General features: G+C 40.0%; 8 protein-coding genes across 8 annotated transcripts; 5 read left to right on the top strand and 3 right to left on the bottom strand.

Annotated features, from left to right (window-relative positions):
- Positions 1–2,642: 2,642 nt before the first annotated feature.
- L201_000788 (uncharacterized protein) lies at positions 2,643–3,299 on the top strand (the record flags this gene model as incomplete). The annotated part of the gene is made up of 1 exon (XM_066216584.1): positions 2,643–3,299. One exon carries the CDS (start codon positions 2,643–2,645, stop codon positions 3,297–3,299), a length of 657 nt encoding a protein of 218 aa, XP_066072681.1.
- Positions 3,300–3,636: 337 nt separating this feature from the next.
- L201_000789 (uncharacterized protein) lies at positions 3,637–4,526 on the bottom strand (the record flags this gene model as incomplete). The annotated part of the gene is made up of 2 exons (XM_066216585.1): positions 3,637–3,854; positions 3,929–4,526. 2 exons carry the CDS (start codon positions 4,524–4,526, stop codon positions 3,637–3,639), a joined length of 816 nt encoding a protein of 271 aa, XP_066072682.1.
- A 688-nt stretch (positions 4,527–5,214) lies between these two features.
- L201_000790 (uncharacterized protein) lies at positions 5,215–9,738 on the bottom strand (the record flags this gene model as incomplete). Its single annotated transcript, XM_066216586.1, has 21 exons — positions 5,215–5,364; positions 5,441–5,552; positions 5,638–5,789; positions 5,855–6,017; positions 6,089–6,214; positions 6,292–6,428; positions 6,491–6,647; positions 6,703–6,840; positions 6,910–6,957; positions 7,020–7,105; positions 7,161–7,286; positions 7,346–7,405; positions 7,467–7,653; positions 7,716–7,832; positions 7,914–8,213; positions 8,295–8,462; positions 8,523–8,746; positions 8,811–9,158; positions 9,229–9,317; positions 9,383–9,452; positions 9,607–9,738. 21 exons carry the CDS (start codon positions 9,736–9,738, stop codon positions 5,215–5,217), a joined length of 3,090 nt encoding a protein of 1,029 aa, XP_066072683.1.
- A 440-nt stretch (positions 9,739–10,178) lies between these two features.
- Positions 10,179–11,604, top strand: L201_000791 (uncharacterized protein; the record flags this gene model as incomplete). Its single annotated transcript, XM_066216587.1, has 7 exons — positions 10,179–10,195; positions 10,299–10,330; positions 10,403–10,577; positions 10,650–10,743; positions 10,821–11,050; positions 11,181–11,470; positions 11,582–11,604. 7 exons carry the CDS (start codon positions 10,179–10,181, stop codon positions 11,602–11,604), a joined length of 861 nt encoding a protein of 286 aa, XP_066072684.1.
- A 472-nt stretch (positions 11,605–12,076) lies between these two features.
- On the top strand, positions 12,077–12,780 carry L201_000792 (uncharacterized protein; the record flags this gene model as incomplete). The annotated part of the gene is made up of 2 exons (XM_066216588.1): positions 12,077–12,174; positions 12,234–12,780. 2 exons carry the CDS (start codon positions 12,077–12,079, stop codon positions 12,778–12,780), a joined length of 645 nt encoding a protein of 214 aa, XP_066072685.1.
- A 786-nt stretch (positions 12,781–13,566) lies between these two features.
- Positions 13,567–14,384, top strand: L201_000793 (uncharacterized protein; the record flags this gene model as incomplete). The annotated part of the gene is made up of 2 exons (XM_066216589.1): positions 13,567–14,152; positions 14,368–14,384. The coding sequence occupies 2 exons, from the start codon at positions 13,567–13,569 to the stop codon at positions 14,382–14,384; spliced, it is 603 nt and encodes a 200-aa protein (XP_066072686.1).
- Positions 14,385–15,200: 816 nt separating this feature from the next.
- L201_000794 (uncharacterized protein) lies at positions 15,201–15,642 on the top strand (the record flags this gene model as incomplete). The annotated part of the gene is made up of 2 exons (XM_066216590.1): positions 15,201–15,561; positions 15,632–15,642. 2 exons carry the CDS (start codon positions 15,201–15,203, stop codon positions 15,640–15,642), a joined length of 372 nt encoding a protein of 123 aa, XP_066072687.1.
- A 220-nt stretch (positions 15,643–15,862) lies between these two features.
- Positions 15,863–17,321, bottom strand: L201_000795 (uncharacterized protein; the record flags this gene model as incomplete). Its single annotated transcript, XM_066216591.1, has 6 exons — positions 15,863–16,194; positions 16,257–16,311; positions 16,367–16,620; positions 16,789–16,919; positions 16,976–16,995; positions 17,064–17,321. The coding sequence occupies 6 exons, from the start codon at positions 17,319–17,321 to the stop codon at positions 15,863–15,865; spliced, it is 1,050 nt and encodes a 349-aa protein (XP_066072688.1).
- Between the last annotated feature and the right edge of the window lie 650 nt (positions 17,322–17,971).

Consider the following 17,971-nt stretch of genomic DNA (forward strand, 5'->3'; position numbering starts at 1 on the left):
CTAAGTAAGATCGATAGGATGTAATTATAAAATTCGAATGATGACCGATTCCCAAGGGTTACAGATAGTACAAATGATAATGACAATAGGATAATTGAATGTTCGGCGTTATGGTCGTATTCAGTTTTGAAGGGAAGTTTCAAAACGGTCCAGGGTAGGAACTCATATATATTGTGAGTTGGTTATGGTCTAAAATGGTCACTTAGTCTTTCTAGATCGATATAGATTTGATAGTTTGTGCAAGTCTGTCGTGATGTTGGTTATGAGATATAGTAGTGCTGTCTTCTTCTTTGCTTATTGAGGTGCGATTATAGATATTTGCTGATTATAGATATTGATTTTTTTGGTTATCCGTTCTACGGAAGCGATAAAAGATCAACTGATTATATAGATTATATGAGTTTATTTGAACTTTGATAGCGGAACCGAATAATTGATAAAGATGTGAATCAAGTTATTAAGAGTACGTATATTATTATATATACAAAATGAAGATAGCTGAAAGAAGATAGATTCGCTTTTATCAAAAAGAAGATTCAGAACGTGTAAAAGCGAAAATTGAAAACAGCTTGGTAAGGAAAAAAAGAGAAAAAAGCTTTACAGTTGTCGTGTGGGTGGTTTCTATCGTAAAGGATGAACAGTAAAAGTGAAATAATGTCCTTTCAAGTTCCAAGAAACAGAGAAATAAGTACTGTAAATTTGCTGTGGAAAGCCAAGTAGTTGGATCGGACCGGTACCAAAGAATTGAGAAAAGAGCAAAAGAGAAAGAGAAAGAAAGACGCGTTAAGGTTTAATGCGGGGAAAAAAAGAAGAGGTAGATAACGAAAGAGTTTACGTTGTTCTCGTTATCTTGTTCAATGGCTTTTTGGGCTTTTTGGGCTTTTCCGATCAAAGTTGAAAAATGTTGTTGAAAGGCTGATGAAAGTGATGAAATTTAACGATGGTTGTAAAGAAGTTGAAAAGTTAATTTGTCTTTCGTTGCCGTGAATTTGCCGATGGATAGCGATAGGAACAAAAATTATTCAGAAGATCATTTGTGTGCTGTATGTGTGTATATGCTCTTTCAGTACTAGCACAAACGGTGTTGTTGAGATTATCGAATGAGTTTCCAGCAGATAGGGTTATACGAAATGCAATATGGAAAATGCGATGAAGTCAGCTGCGATATAATGTTGATGAAGAACATGATGGTGACTCCAACGACTGAAATCGCGTCTAAAAAATAACGTTAAAATATGGGGGAGTTGCGGTTGTAAGCAGTTAGCGTAGTTTTGGTCGTGCTAGTACTAGTAAGCACCGAAGAGTACTGTACTTGGAATACTGACGTAGTCTTGACAGGGTCTTGCAGCAAGTGGTATTTAGAGCTTCACGAATCCTTGTGCCTACTTGTTCTCCATCGCAGCGTAAAAATACCGAAGGGATATATTTGCAAACAGGTTATACTTGTCCTACAGACTTTCACACAGTTATTCACCATGACGTCGAGTAATGTACCTATCGATGGTTATCTGTGAGAGCTATTGAACCATGCAGAAGGACGTGAAGACCAAGGCAGCAATGTTGTGAAGCCATAAGAGAAGGAAGAGCAGGAAGAGGTCTCGGACAATCCCAGGTACGTTCTAGACGTGTCATGTCGTTTTTGTATCGGAAAATATTAGAATATGACATTCCCACATTAAAGTTTAGGGAATCATAGACGCGTTCCATTGCGTAATGAAGAGAAAGAGAAACGCGTTTTATGGTACAACTGTGTTTCTTGGAATCTGTAAACGCCTTTAAAGGCCTCAAGTCTGTAAAGGGGGCGGAGTTATTCATGAGTTCATACAAGGCTACAAGGCCTGTCATGTGTAGGAATATTGGCGTGTTAAGGCTGTTGAAGGGAAGATGAATGATACGAAGCCTGGGAACATTTTGATATCGATAACGGAGATAAGCTTATGCCAAGCTATTTCCCAAGCCATTAAAAGAAGGGAAAATGTTAGAAACAGATATACAAGAGATGTAACGGTCTCTTGGTTGATGGCAAGGTTGTCCTTGGTATTGGACCAACTTGGATGAAGCTACCAAATCATAATTTTTTTAGATACGTAAGTCGATAGAGATTTCAAGAATGTAACGGGACTTTATTCATGATATGATGAATGGTGATTATCGAGACCTATGCTGGGATTAATTATCCGATAAACCAGTTTCTGATAAACGGAGTTCGCATGTTGTTCACTTCAGTCTCGCTCGTTTTGTGAAGACGTGAATATTTGCGAATTATCATTCCGATGATCTCGCCTACAAATGGATAGTTGATGGAAGTACAATAGATTGGATACCTCACAAGAATTTTCCGGAAGTACAGGATATCGTTTCATCCTTTGATATCTGGTAGTTGTGCCATTCAGGATTGAAAGGAAGTCTAGTCGGAGGTGAAAGTAATGAGCTCTTGCAATGCAACTTGTAAATACAGCTACATAAGTGAGCTACAAGAAGCCATCGCTTATTCTTTAAATCATTCTTACCCCCATATTCATTGTACATACTTAAAAATTGGCCACCTTGAAATACTCCCAAGATATAGCTGATACATATTAACGAAAGAATACGTCTTCAATACGAACTATCAAATTTATATACTCATACAGTGGAAACCAATGACAACAATATTACCTACGCCTTCACAACATTCAGATAATATCCAAACACCTTTATATGAAAAAGCTGAAGTTTCCGTTGGCGTGATCAGAAGAACTACTATACCATTTTTGGCTAAACATAGATTTTGGAGATTTCTCAATCATACTCCTGGAATACCTTCTGACAAATCACCATCAAATTCACCTGCTTCATCACCATCAAATAGTTTTAAATCTAAATATGGTCAAGTACCTTTTCCCAGTCAATCTTCTCCATTTGGTCATAATGAAGGTGGACATATGTTTGATGCGTCATTAGAAGAATCTGGAAACAGGACCGATGGATTTTCGTATCAATTAAGTAGAGATAGTGCTTTGGCTGATTTCTTTAGAGGTTCAGCTGAAGTTACACCTTTACCACAAATCGAATTGGAAGAAATTGATCAATCTCAAGGATATTTTTTCGGCTGGGATAAAGATCATAGTAGACTTCACGACGCGAGCAAGGAATTGACGTTCGGTGAACAAGAATTGATAGGTTGTGTAAGTGAAACTGAAGCTGGATGGAGTAAATTCGGTGTTAAGGGATTTAGTTTGAACAAAGCTTGGAGTGAGTTTATTGAGGATAGAAGACAAGTTGACAAACCAGATGATTTTGGCTGGTTGACTATTTGAGAAGCTTGATACGATTGTTTGTCATTATTATAGACGTGATAAAAAAGAGAATCGGTAGAAGATATGGAAAGTCCCGTATAAATGAAGTGTATTATGTATATGAGTGTACTATATATTGTTATGAGTTGTCGTTTCTTGATATGATTTTACAATCGTTCTTGATCTAGCTTGCTTGCTCTAGCTTGCTTGCTTCTTGATCATCCATTTTACACTGCATATGTTCTGCTATTCTTCCCTTACTATAATATCTATATCTCTAAACATCATTTTTACATTAATTCTGATTGATACAGAATCTATAACTTGAGATCAAATTCCACTTCTGATATGCGTTAAGCTACATTTCTTTTCCTTTATGAACCAGATGTTCTTGAGATCCTCTCCTACTTGACATAGGACTACTTATCGGACTCAACTCAAGGGGACTTTCCATACTAGAATCTAAATCTAAATCCACTGATTTTTTAGGATTTGCGTTTCTGTCGGGATTTGGTATATATATGGATCTATCATCAACCTCTGTTGAAGTATTGTTATCATTTGACTGCTTGATAGCTAAGAGAAATATCAGCCATTAGCTGTGAACCATTGCCTATCAAGGGCATACAGTTAGCAGAAGTAGAGCTCACCTTCACCAATCCCCATGAAACTCTGTCTATCCTCAACTTCAGGCCTAGTATTCTTGTTCACATTCCTACTTTCAATTCCTTCTTGACCCTTTTCTACATCTAAATCCATATCTCTCAATTTACTCATCTTACTTTCCCTACTCTTTCTTCTTTCTCTAGCTTCTTCACGCTGTCTACTCATTATTCTCCAAACTTCGAAATCCGCATCATCATCATCATCAATATCTTTACCAAATCTATTTCTTCTTTTTCTTCTACGGTAGTACCAACTTCCTAACGCTACCAGTAATAAAAAGCCTAGTATACCTCCTCCAATAGCTAGATATGTAGGTAGAGATTTGGCTAAATTTTGTAAGGATGATGAATCTAATGGATTATGTCCGTCGACTGAATCAGATGAGGTGGAAGTTGATAGTGGATCCAAAGTGGATGTAGGTGCGTTCGAATTTGAACCTGAGGTTGAGCTATGCGTGTTACTAGATGATAGGGATGCTAGGGATGCCAATGATGCGGTTGGAGATGATATTGATGTAGAGGTAGACGTTGTGGGGATGATGAAATCTGTCGCAGATGGTGTTATCTGAGATATCGTTTCCATTATTATGGCTACAATATTTTATACAGATAATGGTTAATTTACGTTCAACAAAATTCAGCTAGATAAGAAAAAAGTTTAAATCCAAGATAAGATAGATAATTCAGATATATATCATCATGTGATCATTCACTACTGTACAATGAGGCTTGATGAGAAGGCAAACAAAATTGTTGGTCAATATCGAAATAAGTTACTGTGAGATGTGCTCTTGCTTGAGCTTTGTTGATTGCTATATATCTAATTTTGTAGGGTGATTATGTCGTAAAGACCAGAGTTTGTTCCAATGGCTGCGCTCTTGTTTGATGTGCATATACCGAACTATTAAGCGTCATAATTATTGATCGTTTCCTGGAGTTCTGGAATTATTGTCACATAAAATGTTATATAGCATGAATAGCGAGTGAAATGTAAGGTTATGTAGATCACCTTTCAACGTTGTTTAACGCGTTTCGGAATATGATCTATCCCTGAGATTAGCTGTTTCAACTGCATATTAGCCCCGCTCTTTGCCGTTATCGTTATGCTTGGTATGGTATGGTATGGTATGAGTACAGTAATAATGCACAAATCCTCACTACAACTTGATTTGACTGATTACAAACGTATCTTTCATGCATTGAACTGCTGTATAACATGTGTGAACAAGGTACAAGATACGTCTACTTATATACCATCGAGTCTAGATTCGTCACTTCTTAGCTTTGGTTTTACCCTTGGCAGCAGTAGTTCCTTTGGGCTTAACAGCTTTTATCAATTTATCTTTAGTAACATCATTGGCTTCGTCATCGTCATCAGCTTCTCCTTTATCGGAGACTTCATCGGGTACAGCTTCATCTTCCTAAACGTTCAAACAGATGTAATCTGTCAGTGAGTCAACCGGTAACGAGACTGGCTAAGCTGAAATGAGTACTTACCTCAAATACATCCTCATTATCAGGTGCAGGTCCCATATCTGCAATTTTCTTCTTGGAAGCTGCAAACATATCGCCTTTATGGAATGCAATTGGGTGATCTGTCTTGTTATACCTACGAAAGTCATTATATCAGCGCGGATCTTCTAGTTTCTTCCTAACGAGAATTCCTACAGTGACCGTATAACAGATTAACTTACTGCCTGGTGAAAGCACTTTTCGTTGCCGTTGGTATCTTTTTGGTGATCAAAGCTTCTGCCATAGTGTCTACACCTAATTCCACTAATGCATCCCAATCATCTTTACCAAGATAGTACTCATCCATATATTCAATAGTCTCATCAAGAGCATCCTAGTATCGCGACAACCCAATCAGCGTTATAGCTTATATACCGTGATTCGAGGGTAATCACTTACAGATCCACGTTGTACGAGTGGTAAAACGACTTTACTAGCTAAGAGAGGCATATACTGTTCTCTAATTTCACTTCTACCACCAGATACCTTAAGTCGCATACGTATTTGAATATCAGTGAGTTGTCGTTGAAGTTTACCTTGTTTGGAATTCTGACCGAGCCATCTGAAGAGAGTTGAAAAGTCAGTAACATTGTTTCCGGTCTGAAAGAGATATTTTGCATAAACAATACACACTGTGGGAAAACAGGTCCACCCCATCCACCACCTCCTGTATTTCTACCTGCCCCGTATATAAGTGAAGCTGGTTTGACGGTAGATTGTACTGCATGGAAGGGTAAAAGTGACCAATGCTGCTCTGATCTAAAATATGAAAATTGTGATCAGCTGATTGTAGAGCAAGATCGTTCGCATCAGCCGATGCAGACAAAGGCGCTTACCCATGAATCATTCGGTCCACTAGGTCACCATCCGATATCGAGTCTGCTGCTTTACTGACTAATTCCAGGTGTTTGAGGTTTTGTTCCGCACCGTTCAGGTTATTGGTTAAAGCAGGTTGCGTTTTCAGATAATGTTCCTGAAAATCCGTGTCGGTCAGCTAGGCTGCAATGCAGATCGTTCGTTAGCTATATCACTCACCTGTATGAAAAGAGGTACAAAACTGAAATCATGGAAATATAGTTCGATTCTGTCGTTTAGTGTTTCTCTACTAGTCTTCGAGAATGCATATGGTCCAGTGAGTTTGTCGGTGATAGTGAAAGGTGTCATGATAGTATTCTTCTCATTGACTTTGAGCCTATAAATCGCGATTTTTCAGTTTCTTTCGATCGATTGTCTGTGAATGAACTTACAGCTCTTTGCCCTCATCAAAGTCCATTTGATCTTTACTCAGTTTGAAGGTGGAAAGCATATTTAATACCTGTCTGATATCGGAGTTGACACCTTTGACAAGCTCATCAACAACATTGGCGGGAATCTTTAGCTTCTCCCTAAGACGCACAAGCAGTATCATCAGTTCTCCTCTTTTTATGAATCAATACCGGCAATTAGCAACTCACTTGAACAAGATAGACATGATTCTGGATCTTATTTCAGGCGGTGTCGGGCTATCATAAAACATTCAATTGAGTCTCAGGGCCATTACATCCCATCCAATCAAGCAGCTCACCGTCTGAAAGTCATATTGAACGTTGTCGATTGCAAAGGTTTCATCTTCTGTAATGATCTATCGTTACAGATCAAGATCATAGGTATCTGGAAAAATTGGTCAGCTTTCAGAACATCTCTGGTTGGCAAAGAATAAGCTTACCCTGGTTTTCTTGATCAACACATTTAATGCTCCTACACCACCTCGATCACCAGCGGACATTCCATCTACTTCGTCCATGATGAGACATGTACGAGAATCTACATGCACACCAGCAACTGATGTACTCTGAACAGAATGGAACGATTAGCGATGAAAGCAGGGATTGCGATTTTGAGATAGCTCACCTGAACCCCGTTACCCTGAAAGAACCCATCTAAAGATGTATTATCTATATTTGTATAGTTCTGCAGAAAAATCAATAGTCAGCTTAAAGCCAAAGACAAACCTCGATTTGACATAGCTCACCTCAACAAGCTTTTTACTTCTAGCGTCACTCGCATTCAACTCTATAGGATTATATCCAGCTTCTTTAGCCATAAGATGTGCTGAAGTGGTTTTACCAATACCAGGAGGACCAGATATAAGTACGGCACGATAGATACCACTACCATCTTTACCTGGTTTTTTAAAGCCTGATTTATAGTTCTTTTGCCTGAATGCACATCAAGTTAACACTGGCGGATTTGGAAGATGGGATCATACATGAGAGCTTACCAGTCTTGTAGCCATGTGCCCAATCTTTCTACCGGTGCTTTATTACCACATATCTCCTTCAAATTTTGAGGAGCATATTTGGTAGTCCATAATTGTGATGAGAGAGGAGCAGCTTTTCTAAGTCATTGCGAACAGCATTATTAGCTTCATTGTTGTTCACTGAGCAATACGATTGTCAAAGCTGGTCTGAATGCTTACTTGGCAGCAATTCCTGTACCTTCCAAAGCTTTTTCTTTCCTCTTTCTTTCTTTTTCCAATTCTTTTTCTCTTTTTTCCATTTCCATAGCTTGTTGTTGAATTTTCTTCTCTTCAGCTTGTCTAGCTTTCAATGTTTTTTCATCTAATTTTCCACCTTCTCTGCTTCTAATGAATTCAAAAAATTCATCTTCAGTTAAAGTTGGTATTTTCTTGTCTGCTATAGTTTTCAATTTTGATGCTCCTGCTCCTTCACCAACAACTACGAATGATGTTTTACCTGATGGTGAGGTCGTTACTTTACTATTTGGGTAATAAAGCCAGATGAAGCGGATGATCAGCTTCAAATAGTCCATATGCTATCAGTCATGCACTATCACTCACCCTGATAATCTCTTCACAAGTTCTGTTGCTTCTTCTCTACCCAAACTCTCCAATTCTCCAGTAAAAACAAATGTCAATCCTGCTAAACAGTCTGGTGCACCTTCAGGTACTTCCTTTGAGCCAGGATTTTTCGGCCCAGCAGCTCGAGCTGCAGCGGCTGCTCTCCAGCTAGATGAGGTAGTCAGATTTTGTCGCAAACATGACATTGGCGCTGTATGAGTTACTCACTTATTGTTAGCAGGCTTCTTTTCTTCGGTTTTAACCTCCTTCTCTTCCACAATCTCCTTTTTAGCAGGCTTAGCAGCAGGAGGCGGTTTCTTAGCTGGTGCAGCTTTCTTCGGAGGAACAACTTTAGCTTTCGGTTGAGCTTTACCCTTCTTCGGTTTGACTTCATCATCGTCATCTATGAAATCGTCTTCGTCCGAATCTTCACTATCGTCCACACTCATTGGCTATTCATGATGAATGTCAGCGATTTTCGAGCAATCAATGCTAGGGATTTCGAGCAATACTGACAGATGCAGATTTTTCCTTCTTTGCTTGAGGTTTAGCTTTTGATGCAGACTTTGATTTAGGCTTTTCTTCTTCGCTGTCGCTATCATCCACGTAGGACGGTTTCTTCCCACTTGATCTGCTCATTCCAGTACCGATAGATTGCCTTTTCTTAGCAGGTTTAATGTCTTCAATCTCTTCTTCCTCCTCTTCTGAGTCTATCTGAACCTTTCTCTTACTTGAAGGGTTTGCTGCCGGTTTAGCTTTAGGCGTAGGAGGTTTGGCTTTGGGAGGAGCGGCGGTCTTGGATGAGGCAAGTTTGGATGGAGTTGGAGGATCCGAATCTGATAAATCAACCACTATCGGTTTTTTCTGTGCTCAAGATTGTCAGTCATTTTGATTAATGGATTCCACATTACCGATCCCGAGAGCCTGGACGTACAGAAGAAGATGTCGAGGCATTCTTGGATGCAGCAGCTTTGGGTGTTGGCTTTCTCTCTATTATCTCTTCTTCCTCCTCGTCAGAATCGTCTAAATGTTGTAGGTAAGTCATCAGCTATCTAGGCCAAATCCTCATCACATCATAGCTGACTTACCAATCGTGATTGGTTTCCTTCCGGAACCATTGCCAGCCGTAGATGTTGAAGCTGCTGACTTTGGTGCACCCTATTCATGCAATAATCAGCTTGACATTCATTGAGGATCCCGATTTCCGTGGAGTAACTTACTCCTTGGCCAAACTATATGGAATGCCATGTTAGTAAGAATTAGTAACGGCGACATATATTGATTGACGGACGGACAGGGCGGGTGCACTTACGAAACCTCTTATATCCCCTCCAGCAGGTTTCGTCTCCTTTTTGACTACCTTCTTCTTCTCCTGACTCTTTTTTGGTGAATATTCCTCCGAGTCTGCCTTCTTACCTGAACTTTTTGGTGTTGATGCAGGCATATTGTGTTGTGTCTTATGGCCTGTGTATAGTGTAGGTCACCTAGACAAAGTTATAAAGGATAAACCTATAACTAAACAGGATGCAACAATATCGAAATCAAGAACATTAGCGATTGAAATGACATAACGCGCTCAATCGTAAAACAAGTTATACAACTCGCGATCAGATCCCATCAGAGAGTGGACATCGCCGAAATAATAGTCAAAAGCATACACGTTATGCTTGCCACAAACAAGATATCTCCGCGGCCTTTGAACTCTCTATGTATTATACCACGTTTTGCCACCCTACTAACCTTGATTTTCAAGAATTCATTCGTCTTTTGTCGTCTGAAAGTTGAAAGTGATGAAGAAAGACGATAAGTAAAATACATAATATCGATAATATCCATATCTTATCTGTACTATCTTACCTTACCAACACGAAAACAACACTCAAAATGGCATCAGTAAAGCCGTACGTGACATTCCAGCTAAATAAAGAAGTGCTATGAAGACTGGACTAGCCAAAGAATGGGATATGTGGATGCCGTTGAGCTGACGATCAACTTCTTTGACAGAAATACCAATTGGGCCGAAGATGATATCGAAGGTGAGTCAGCTTCGTACCAAATCACATATTCACATGTCCACCCCAAGCTAATCATTTCTTGCTCTGTCTCAGCCGACGAACTTCCTCAAACAACCGAGACTACCGATCCAGCTACCGGTATCACAACCATAATTACTTGGAAATTAGATGAAATGGATAGAAAGGTAAAGGTTACTAGACGAATAAAGCGAAGAGTACAAACACAAGTTGTATCACATTCAGTTGCCGAGAGAAAAGGTTGGGCCAAGTAAGTAGAAAACCGTGTGAGAAGTTGATGTAAAGAGGGATTATGAAATTGATGTGAAATCATTCGTCTTAGATTCGGTTTAGATAAAGGCAAACCATCTGGACCAGATAGAAAGACAACTATTATTGGAGAAAACTTACATTTCAGAATTGCCCCAGTCAGCAAGGTGAGTTAAACATCCAACACAACATGAGATGTGAAAGGTGAACAAGTTGCTTAGCTGAATATTTTTGATTTTAACAGGCTGAACCAGAACAAGCTGATCCAGTAGCTGCTAAACCAACAGGTGGCAAAGCGGTTGTTTGTAGACTTTGTCAAGGTGGTCATTTCACTGCTAAATGTCCTTATAAAGAACAATTGGCTGTTATTGATAATATGAACGGTGATGATATGGACGAAGAAGCAGATCTCGGTGGTGCAGGTGGTTTAGCTCCTAAAGGTGCAGGTGGTGCAGGTGGAAAATACGTACCTCCGTGAGTGATTTTACCTATTCAAAAACCATCTTGATTGCAAATATGATCACAAAATGCAAAACGCAAGATACGGCATTTGATTAAACTTGAACCCTTGATGTACTGATATAAATTGATTTTACTACTATAGTGGTCAACGTGCAGGTGGTGGTGCAGGAGAATCAATGTTTAGAAACAGAGATGATTTACCTACACTTAGAATTACATCATTATCAGTTGATGCAGAAGAAGATGATGTTAGAGATTTATTCGCTAAATTCGGTAGAATTGCAAGAGTTTCAGTGGTTAGAGATAGGGATACCAGAATAAGTAAAGGTTTAGCATTTGTTAGTTTCGAAGAAAAGAAATCCGCAGAAGAAGCTATTAAAGTCATGAACGGTCGTGGTTATGATTCTTTGATTTTGAACGTTGCTTGGTCACGTAAGTCATCCATCCCTCGTTCTTTCATTGCTTCACACCCATCTTCACTATCATGCGTTTATCGCTTTCAAGATCACGCACTTTAGATATATGCTAATATCGCTTCCATAGAACCTCGAGGAGATCGAGCATAGATCCCTTTCATAACTTTAACATGAAAATTCTAAAGCGGTTGATATACTGCACTACATGTATATGCACATTGATACCCATGACGCCAGTTTGCGATAGGAGGAAATGGTGGCGTTATCATTCCGTTTCCTTTTTCAGATGAGACCACAATCACCAAGTGACGCTGATTAATCATAGGTACTGTGCGAGTGCTCCATACGTTATTTTGGATGAAAGGTGGCGCGGACCTCCTCCTTCACAATCGATTATAACAGTAAAACGCTAATGCATGTTACCACGATAGTCTTTTTTCGTGCTTCTCTTTCTTCCCTTCCTCCTTTTCTTCTTCCTTCCTCTCTTTCATACTTCTAAATCAGACATTCATTATATCCATCTAAATATCGAGCATATACAAGGAACTCAGGAGTATACGGTACCATGGGTACCACCGAGCACAGACAACAATCGGCTTCAGGAGGCATCCCCACCGGCAAGATGAAAATTCACTCATTCCATCAGTATGGCAATGTGAAATTGACCTCGAAGGATGATATAGTACTGATGGCAGACTCTAGACGATTATATGATGCATCGTAAGCAGATTCCCTGAATGAATCACTGGCCTATACTGAATGGCTGAACAATATTTAAGGGGAAACCTCGTATTTTGCTATCGTGACCACGATAAAACCTACGAGGAGGACATGAAAGAATGGTCAGCAGCAAGCATCAGCCTTTTCCTCGATATGATCAGCGTAAATCAACCTCAAGAACCGAAGGCGGATTTGATCTCGATTTTCGAATTGGCTGACATTTGCAGAACGTGCGAGTCACCCACGAATTACAGGCAACTAGTAAAAAATGCGATGATTCCAAAATCAGTCAAGAAGAATTGTCAGTGGGCTTTGCTTCTTCACGCTACACACGATGAAGATGAAGCTTTTTTCAAGTCAAGTTTACGACATATGAAGCAAGAAGCGTTCCTTTTCCCTATCATCTTTGACAGAGAAAATCGAGAATTCAAGAGTGTCTCCCTCTGGGAAGCTATCAACGCTGCTAATCCCTACTGGCATGATGATTTGCGTAAACTTGTACAATCGGTCTTGATTTTACCTGACCAACGAACTGGGCCTTTCGTTATCACCACTACAGCTGACTGGAAGAAGGTAGCTGACGAATTTGATTATAGACAGTCTTGATAGAAGTGGGTAAGTCGCGTGCCTCTTCTTCTGAGATACATACATTGCTTTCAAATACTGACATTCGCATCGCAAGCGTTTCGCTTGACCCTGCTTCATGTTTAGCAAGGAAAAAAAACCCTTTCCGAATCAGCTTCTCTGAATCCGTTTCAAACCCAGTAGCCAGTAACCTGATCGAACCTTCATCCCTTTCAATCATATTCAAAGAAGAGAACTACACTTGACTGATCCTTCCCTGTTTCTGTTAGCAGAAACCTCTGTACAAACTTCGTCCATGTATTTCATCAATCCCTTTTTCCGTTACGACTATGACTCGTTCTGCCGCTGTAAGAAGGTCAAAATCGTCAAACGCTCGGACCTTCGGCAAAACGTTTCAAAGAAATCATTCACAGCATCTATTCCCCGATACAAGATCTTCCTTGATCGAGGCGATGGTTCACCTTGTTCTTTCTTCCTCTTTTACTGTTCATTTCCCTTTTTATTGAGACACCTGAAGTTTAATATCCTTATATCCAGCTTGCCCAATTAACTAATTCAACAATTACCTTTGAACACCTCAACAGATCGTAATGTCCACTTCAATAAAGATAGCAAAAATCAAGAAAGAAGGAAATGTTCACCATTTTCATCGATTTGGTGATCTGGAGTTGCGATCAACTGAAGAAACCATCTTCAGAGTACAATCAGAGCGTCTCGCTGAGGTCAGGGAAGCTTCCGTCGCCTGCTTAACATTGCCTGTAGCATTGGTCTATCTAACGGTTCTCCCATAGTACCGTCTTTAAAGATATGTTTGAAATTGGTCAAGGAACAGCTCAAGTTGGAAATAAACGAAAAACATTATCTATCGACTCTTCCATCGATGTCGGTCTCTCCTCGCATGTTTTGGAGTTGTTCCTCGACATGGTCAACGTCCCGAACCCTACTGCGCCAGACTTAGTATACCCTAATTCACTCATGCTGTACGAATTTTGTATAAAATTCGACATAATCAAGAGACTCAAAGACTTAATAGAATCTATAATGTTGAAAAACGCTAGATCTTACCCATGGGCTTTACTTATCTGGTCATCTGAAAGAGAGGATTTACCAATGGCTCGTAAAGCTTTAGGATTGATGACATCTTCGCGATTTGTTACACCTAAATTACCTGATAGACAGACTCATTTTTGGGAATTGATGTCAAGACTTCCAATTGACGGGCAATACGATCTTCTTCGTTCAGGCTTCCCCACGTCAACATGCAAAGCTTACAGTAGTGACTCATCAATATTTGCACGTCACACCAGCTATTATGCAAATGATTCTCAATTATCTGCTTTGGAAGACTGGAACGAGACCGCCAGTCAATTCAACCCCCAAAAACGATTCTACAGTAAGTACGATTCCGTATGTATTTATTAATTAGCATCTACTGAGAGGTCATATCGATTTGTGGTGAATAGGTATTGCGCAAGGTACTTTCATACGCATCGTAACTCACCAACTCAGCCATGAATCCCGAAACTCTGTGACCGTTAATTTCGTCCATGCTTCTTTCCAAACATATTATTCTATATCGACTATACTCTTTAAAGCCCCTTCCTGTAGAGTTACCTATAGTGTGAACTTTCGTGTATGCATCAACAACTCCATAACGTATCAACCATCAGCGTATGAAGCATGAATGTCTCACCTTTGTGACAACACTCAGCAGATGATGTCATCTCCATCAACGCTCGGACCATACTCGAGTATACTGATATTATACGTATACTGAATTTGAACTAACATGTATCTTCACCTCTCCAATATTACCTGTTGCGTCCCATTTTATCCGACCGTCACCTCTTACTTCTCATTATTCTGTTCATACAGCTCAATCGATCCTCAATGTCATCAAGCAGAAGATCACCACTCGACATGCCCTTTACCATCAGGAGGGCAACCAAAAGAGCCCGGCGCCCCTCACGCAATTCCTCATATTCCGACACATCCGCGACATCGCCTACAGAATTGCTTCAGGAAGATCAAGTGCAGAACACCCGAGGCTACGACAATCAAGTGCATAAGTTTTATTGTTACGGTGATGTTCAGCTTCGTTCAACAGATGAAATCATCTTCAAGGTGGATTCTCGTCGTCTTGCTGACACTAGGTAAATATGTTTTATTACTTGAGTATATGTATCGATGCAATAGCTAATATAGATTCCAATAGTACCGTATTTAAAGACATGCTTGAAGTTAACGAAGAAGCACTTATTGAAAGCAAAAGTGAAGCTGATTTTGGGGCCGAGACAATCGATGTTGGATTCCCTTCCAAGACTGTAGAAAGATTTCTTAATCTGATCAGTATACCCAATCCATCTCAGCCTACCTACGGTTACTCTCATTGCCTCAAGCTTTTTGAACTCTGTGACAAGTATGACATTGTGGAAAACATCATGACAATCGTTACAGACACTCTAGTCACCGCAGCAAGTCGATTTTATCAATGGGATCTTCTGATATGGTCAGCTGAGCGGAATGATCTGCTTATGGCTCGAAGAGCATTAGGCCTGATGACTTCAGAAGATTTCGCCAACCCAATAGTTAAAAACGAGATTCGACAGAAAGTCAGAATAGATTTTTGGGCAGCCATGTCCAAATTACCCATTGAATGGCAATATGATCTTCTCCGAAATACCCTTGTCGCCTCAAAATCGTGCGGTATTGATTGTGGTAACCGCAATAAAGGCGTTATGACTGTCATTGAGGACTGGACATCACTTGCCGCCGCCTTTGACCCCAAAAAATCATTCACTAGTGAGTCTAACTTTGTGTGTTCGACATTGAAGTATTCATGCTGAATTACCATTACTGCTTCCACAAATAGATGCTGATTAGATCCCCTGACTGAAGTTCTTATCGATGTATTGTCAAGCTGGCGCAATGTCAGTCTAAATCAGTATTCTTCACGACTTAGGTCAGAAGGCCTTGTTGTTTCTTCTTATAGCGAGACCTATATCGTCAGAGTTTCATGTATACTGTAATCAGTATCCAGATAGATCTTCGATAAATGTGTCATGATAATCATATTTCATCCCATGAAGCACTGACCACTCTCTCAAACGATGGACTCCTTTCTCATAATCGCTTCTTTCAGTATTCCTTCCTCTTTCTTCGTCTTCCAGCCTTTTTCTTGCCAATTACTCAAATCTCCAGGATACTGATCTATCACACCATCAACTTGACCTTCATGCGCTAAAATGACCATGACATTCTCCTCTTTACTCATTCTGGTCATTTGCCCAATAGTATATGTAGCTAATTCTGGTATGATTGCGAGTTGAGGCTTACCATCAATGACTGGTAAAGGTGATCTCAGATCTTGAGATTCAGTTGGTACGGGAAGATAAAGTGCTTGATGGTGAGAAGCGTCGCCGCCTAAAAGAATATCTGCCATTGAAAGTCCTGATCAGTCAATAGATCGATCACCAGAAAACATCAACTCTGCTCACAGGTATCAGGTCCAGAAGTGACACGACAGAGTGCCATTATATGACCCGGACAGTGCTGACATATCTTTTCAGCTATATGCTTGAACATGTTTAATTGTGAAGTTACTCACACCAGGCGCATCGAGAAACCACAGACTTCCATCACCAAACCAATCCACTCCTCTATCAAAACAACCGACCTTTTCCCATCGTCTATGTACACCCGCCTTCTTTGGCGATAAATCAGACACCTCACCCGACCATGATCCTTCAGCTTCTTCTCCAGGCAGCTCGACAAAATTGTACTTCTTCAACCAAGCCGAAGGCCAAGCAGAGTTGACATCTTCCGGAAAACCAGGCTGCATCGATTCTAATGACTTGGGACCTAAAAGAATGGAAGGAGCTGGTGAGGGTAGTGTATCTAAATCACCACTGCGAAAGGTTAGTCACGCAATTCATCATCCGACGGAGGCATGATAGACGTACTAGTCTGTGAAAGCGAAGTGAATTGATCAGTACAATGATAACACATATAAAAATAGCGTCCACTCACGATCAAAATGCTGATGACTAAATACCACCAACTTTATCTTGTTGACGTCGTACCCGTGTTCTTTCAGCCGTGGTATAGGACCAGGACCAGGATGTGGTGTGAATTCTTTCAATGGTCCATCTACGATTTTCCTACGTGAGAACCTCATATTAAATTGATATCAACGAAGATCACAATGAAGACTCACTTCGGGGCATTTTGAGGGTCCTACAAATACATTACACCTCAAATCAGTATATGGTAAGTCTAAATAGTAACAGGCGAAGAAGACTCGCCTCCCTCAATCCCATATCCCATAATATCGCATCGTCTCCCTTTTCAATCAAGAAACTCCAACAAGGTGATATCTCCTTTTCATCTCCTTCTGCGAATGCTGAAAATACCTTGACTGGCGCTGTTAATGTTGAAGTAGGTATAATGGAGACCTTGACTGTTTCCTCGCTTGATTTAGAGGTTGGTAGTAGGGTCCAAGGATATTTATCTAATGGGACCGGCTTGATTCGCGGATCATCCTGGGTGTAGGTGTCGCTCATTATGATTGCGCTCTGCTTGGTATTGCTGATTTAGTTGCGAGAGTTGACAAGAACGTTGATCTCGTAGGTTGTTGCATTTGCTCAGCACGTTCTGAAATTACTTGTATCCGAGTAGATATAATCTGCTTGTACTTGAAGATCCCATATTCCGGACGTCATTATTGATTCAATCACCGTTCCAATTTATCAGTGACGTATATACTAGAATCATATTTTGCCGAAAAAGTGGTAAAATACTGTGGATTGATTGTATTGACATCCCTGCTATTGAATATTTTCATTTCCATATTTGATCAAGCTGGTTGTCGTTTCCGACGTAGTTACTGCTTATTTGCAGGACAGTGGTAAGATGAACAGAAAAAAGAGATATCTGAGTTAAGATACCTCTTGGATAACAGAGTACTAGTATCGATCTTGGATCTGTTTCCGTCGGAGAAGGTTCTGCACGCGAGCGAGCGGTTGCTAACAAGAAAAGTAGGGGATACATATTCGAACAACTTACAGTATCCTATTTTGACAACTGGTAAAGCACCTCAACAAATCAAGATTCACATTGATGATCGACCTTCGTATGATTATCACAGCCGCTTATGATCAAAAGGACAACACATCTTAGCAAGTGAACGTGAAAAACTTCATATATCATGTAA

The sequence above is a fragment of the Kwoniella dendrophila genome, chromosome 1 (assembly GCF_036810415.1).
Source record: "Kwoniella dendrophila CBS 6074 chromosome 1, complete sequence".
In the NCBI taxonomy this organism is placed as follows: Eukaryota; Fungi; Basidiomycota; class Tremellomycetes; order Tremellales; family Cryptococcaceae; genus Kwoniella; species Kwoniella dendrophila.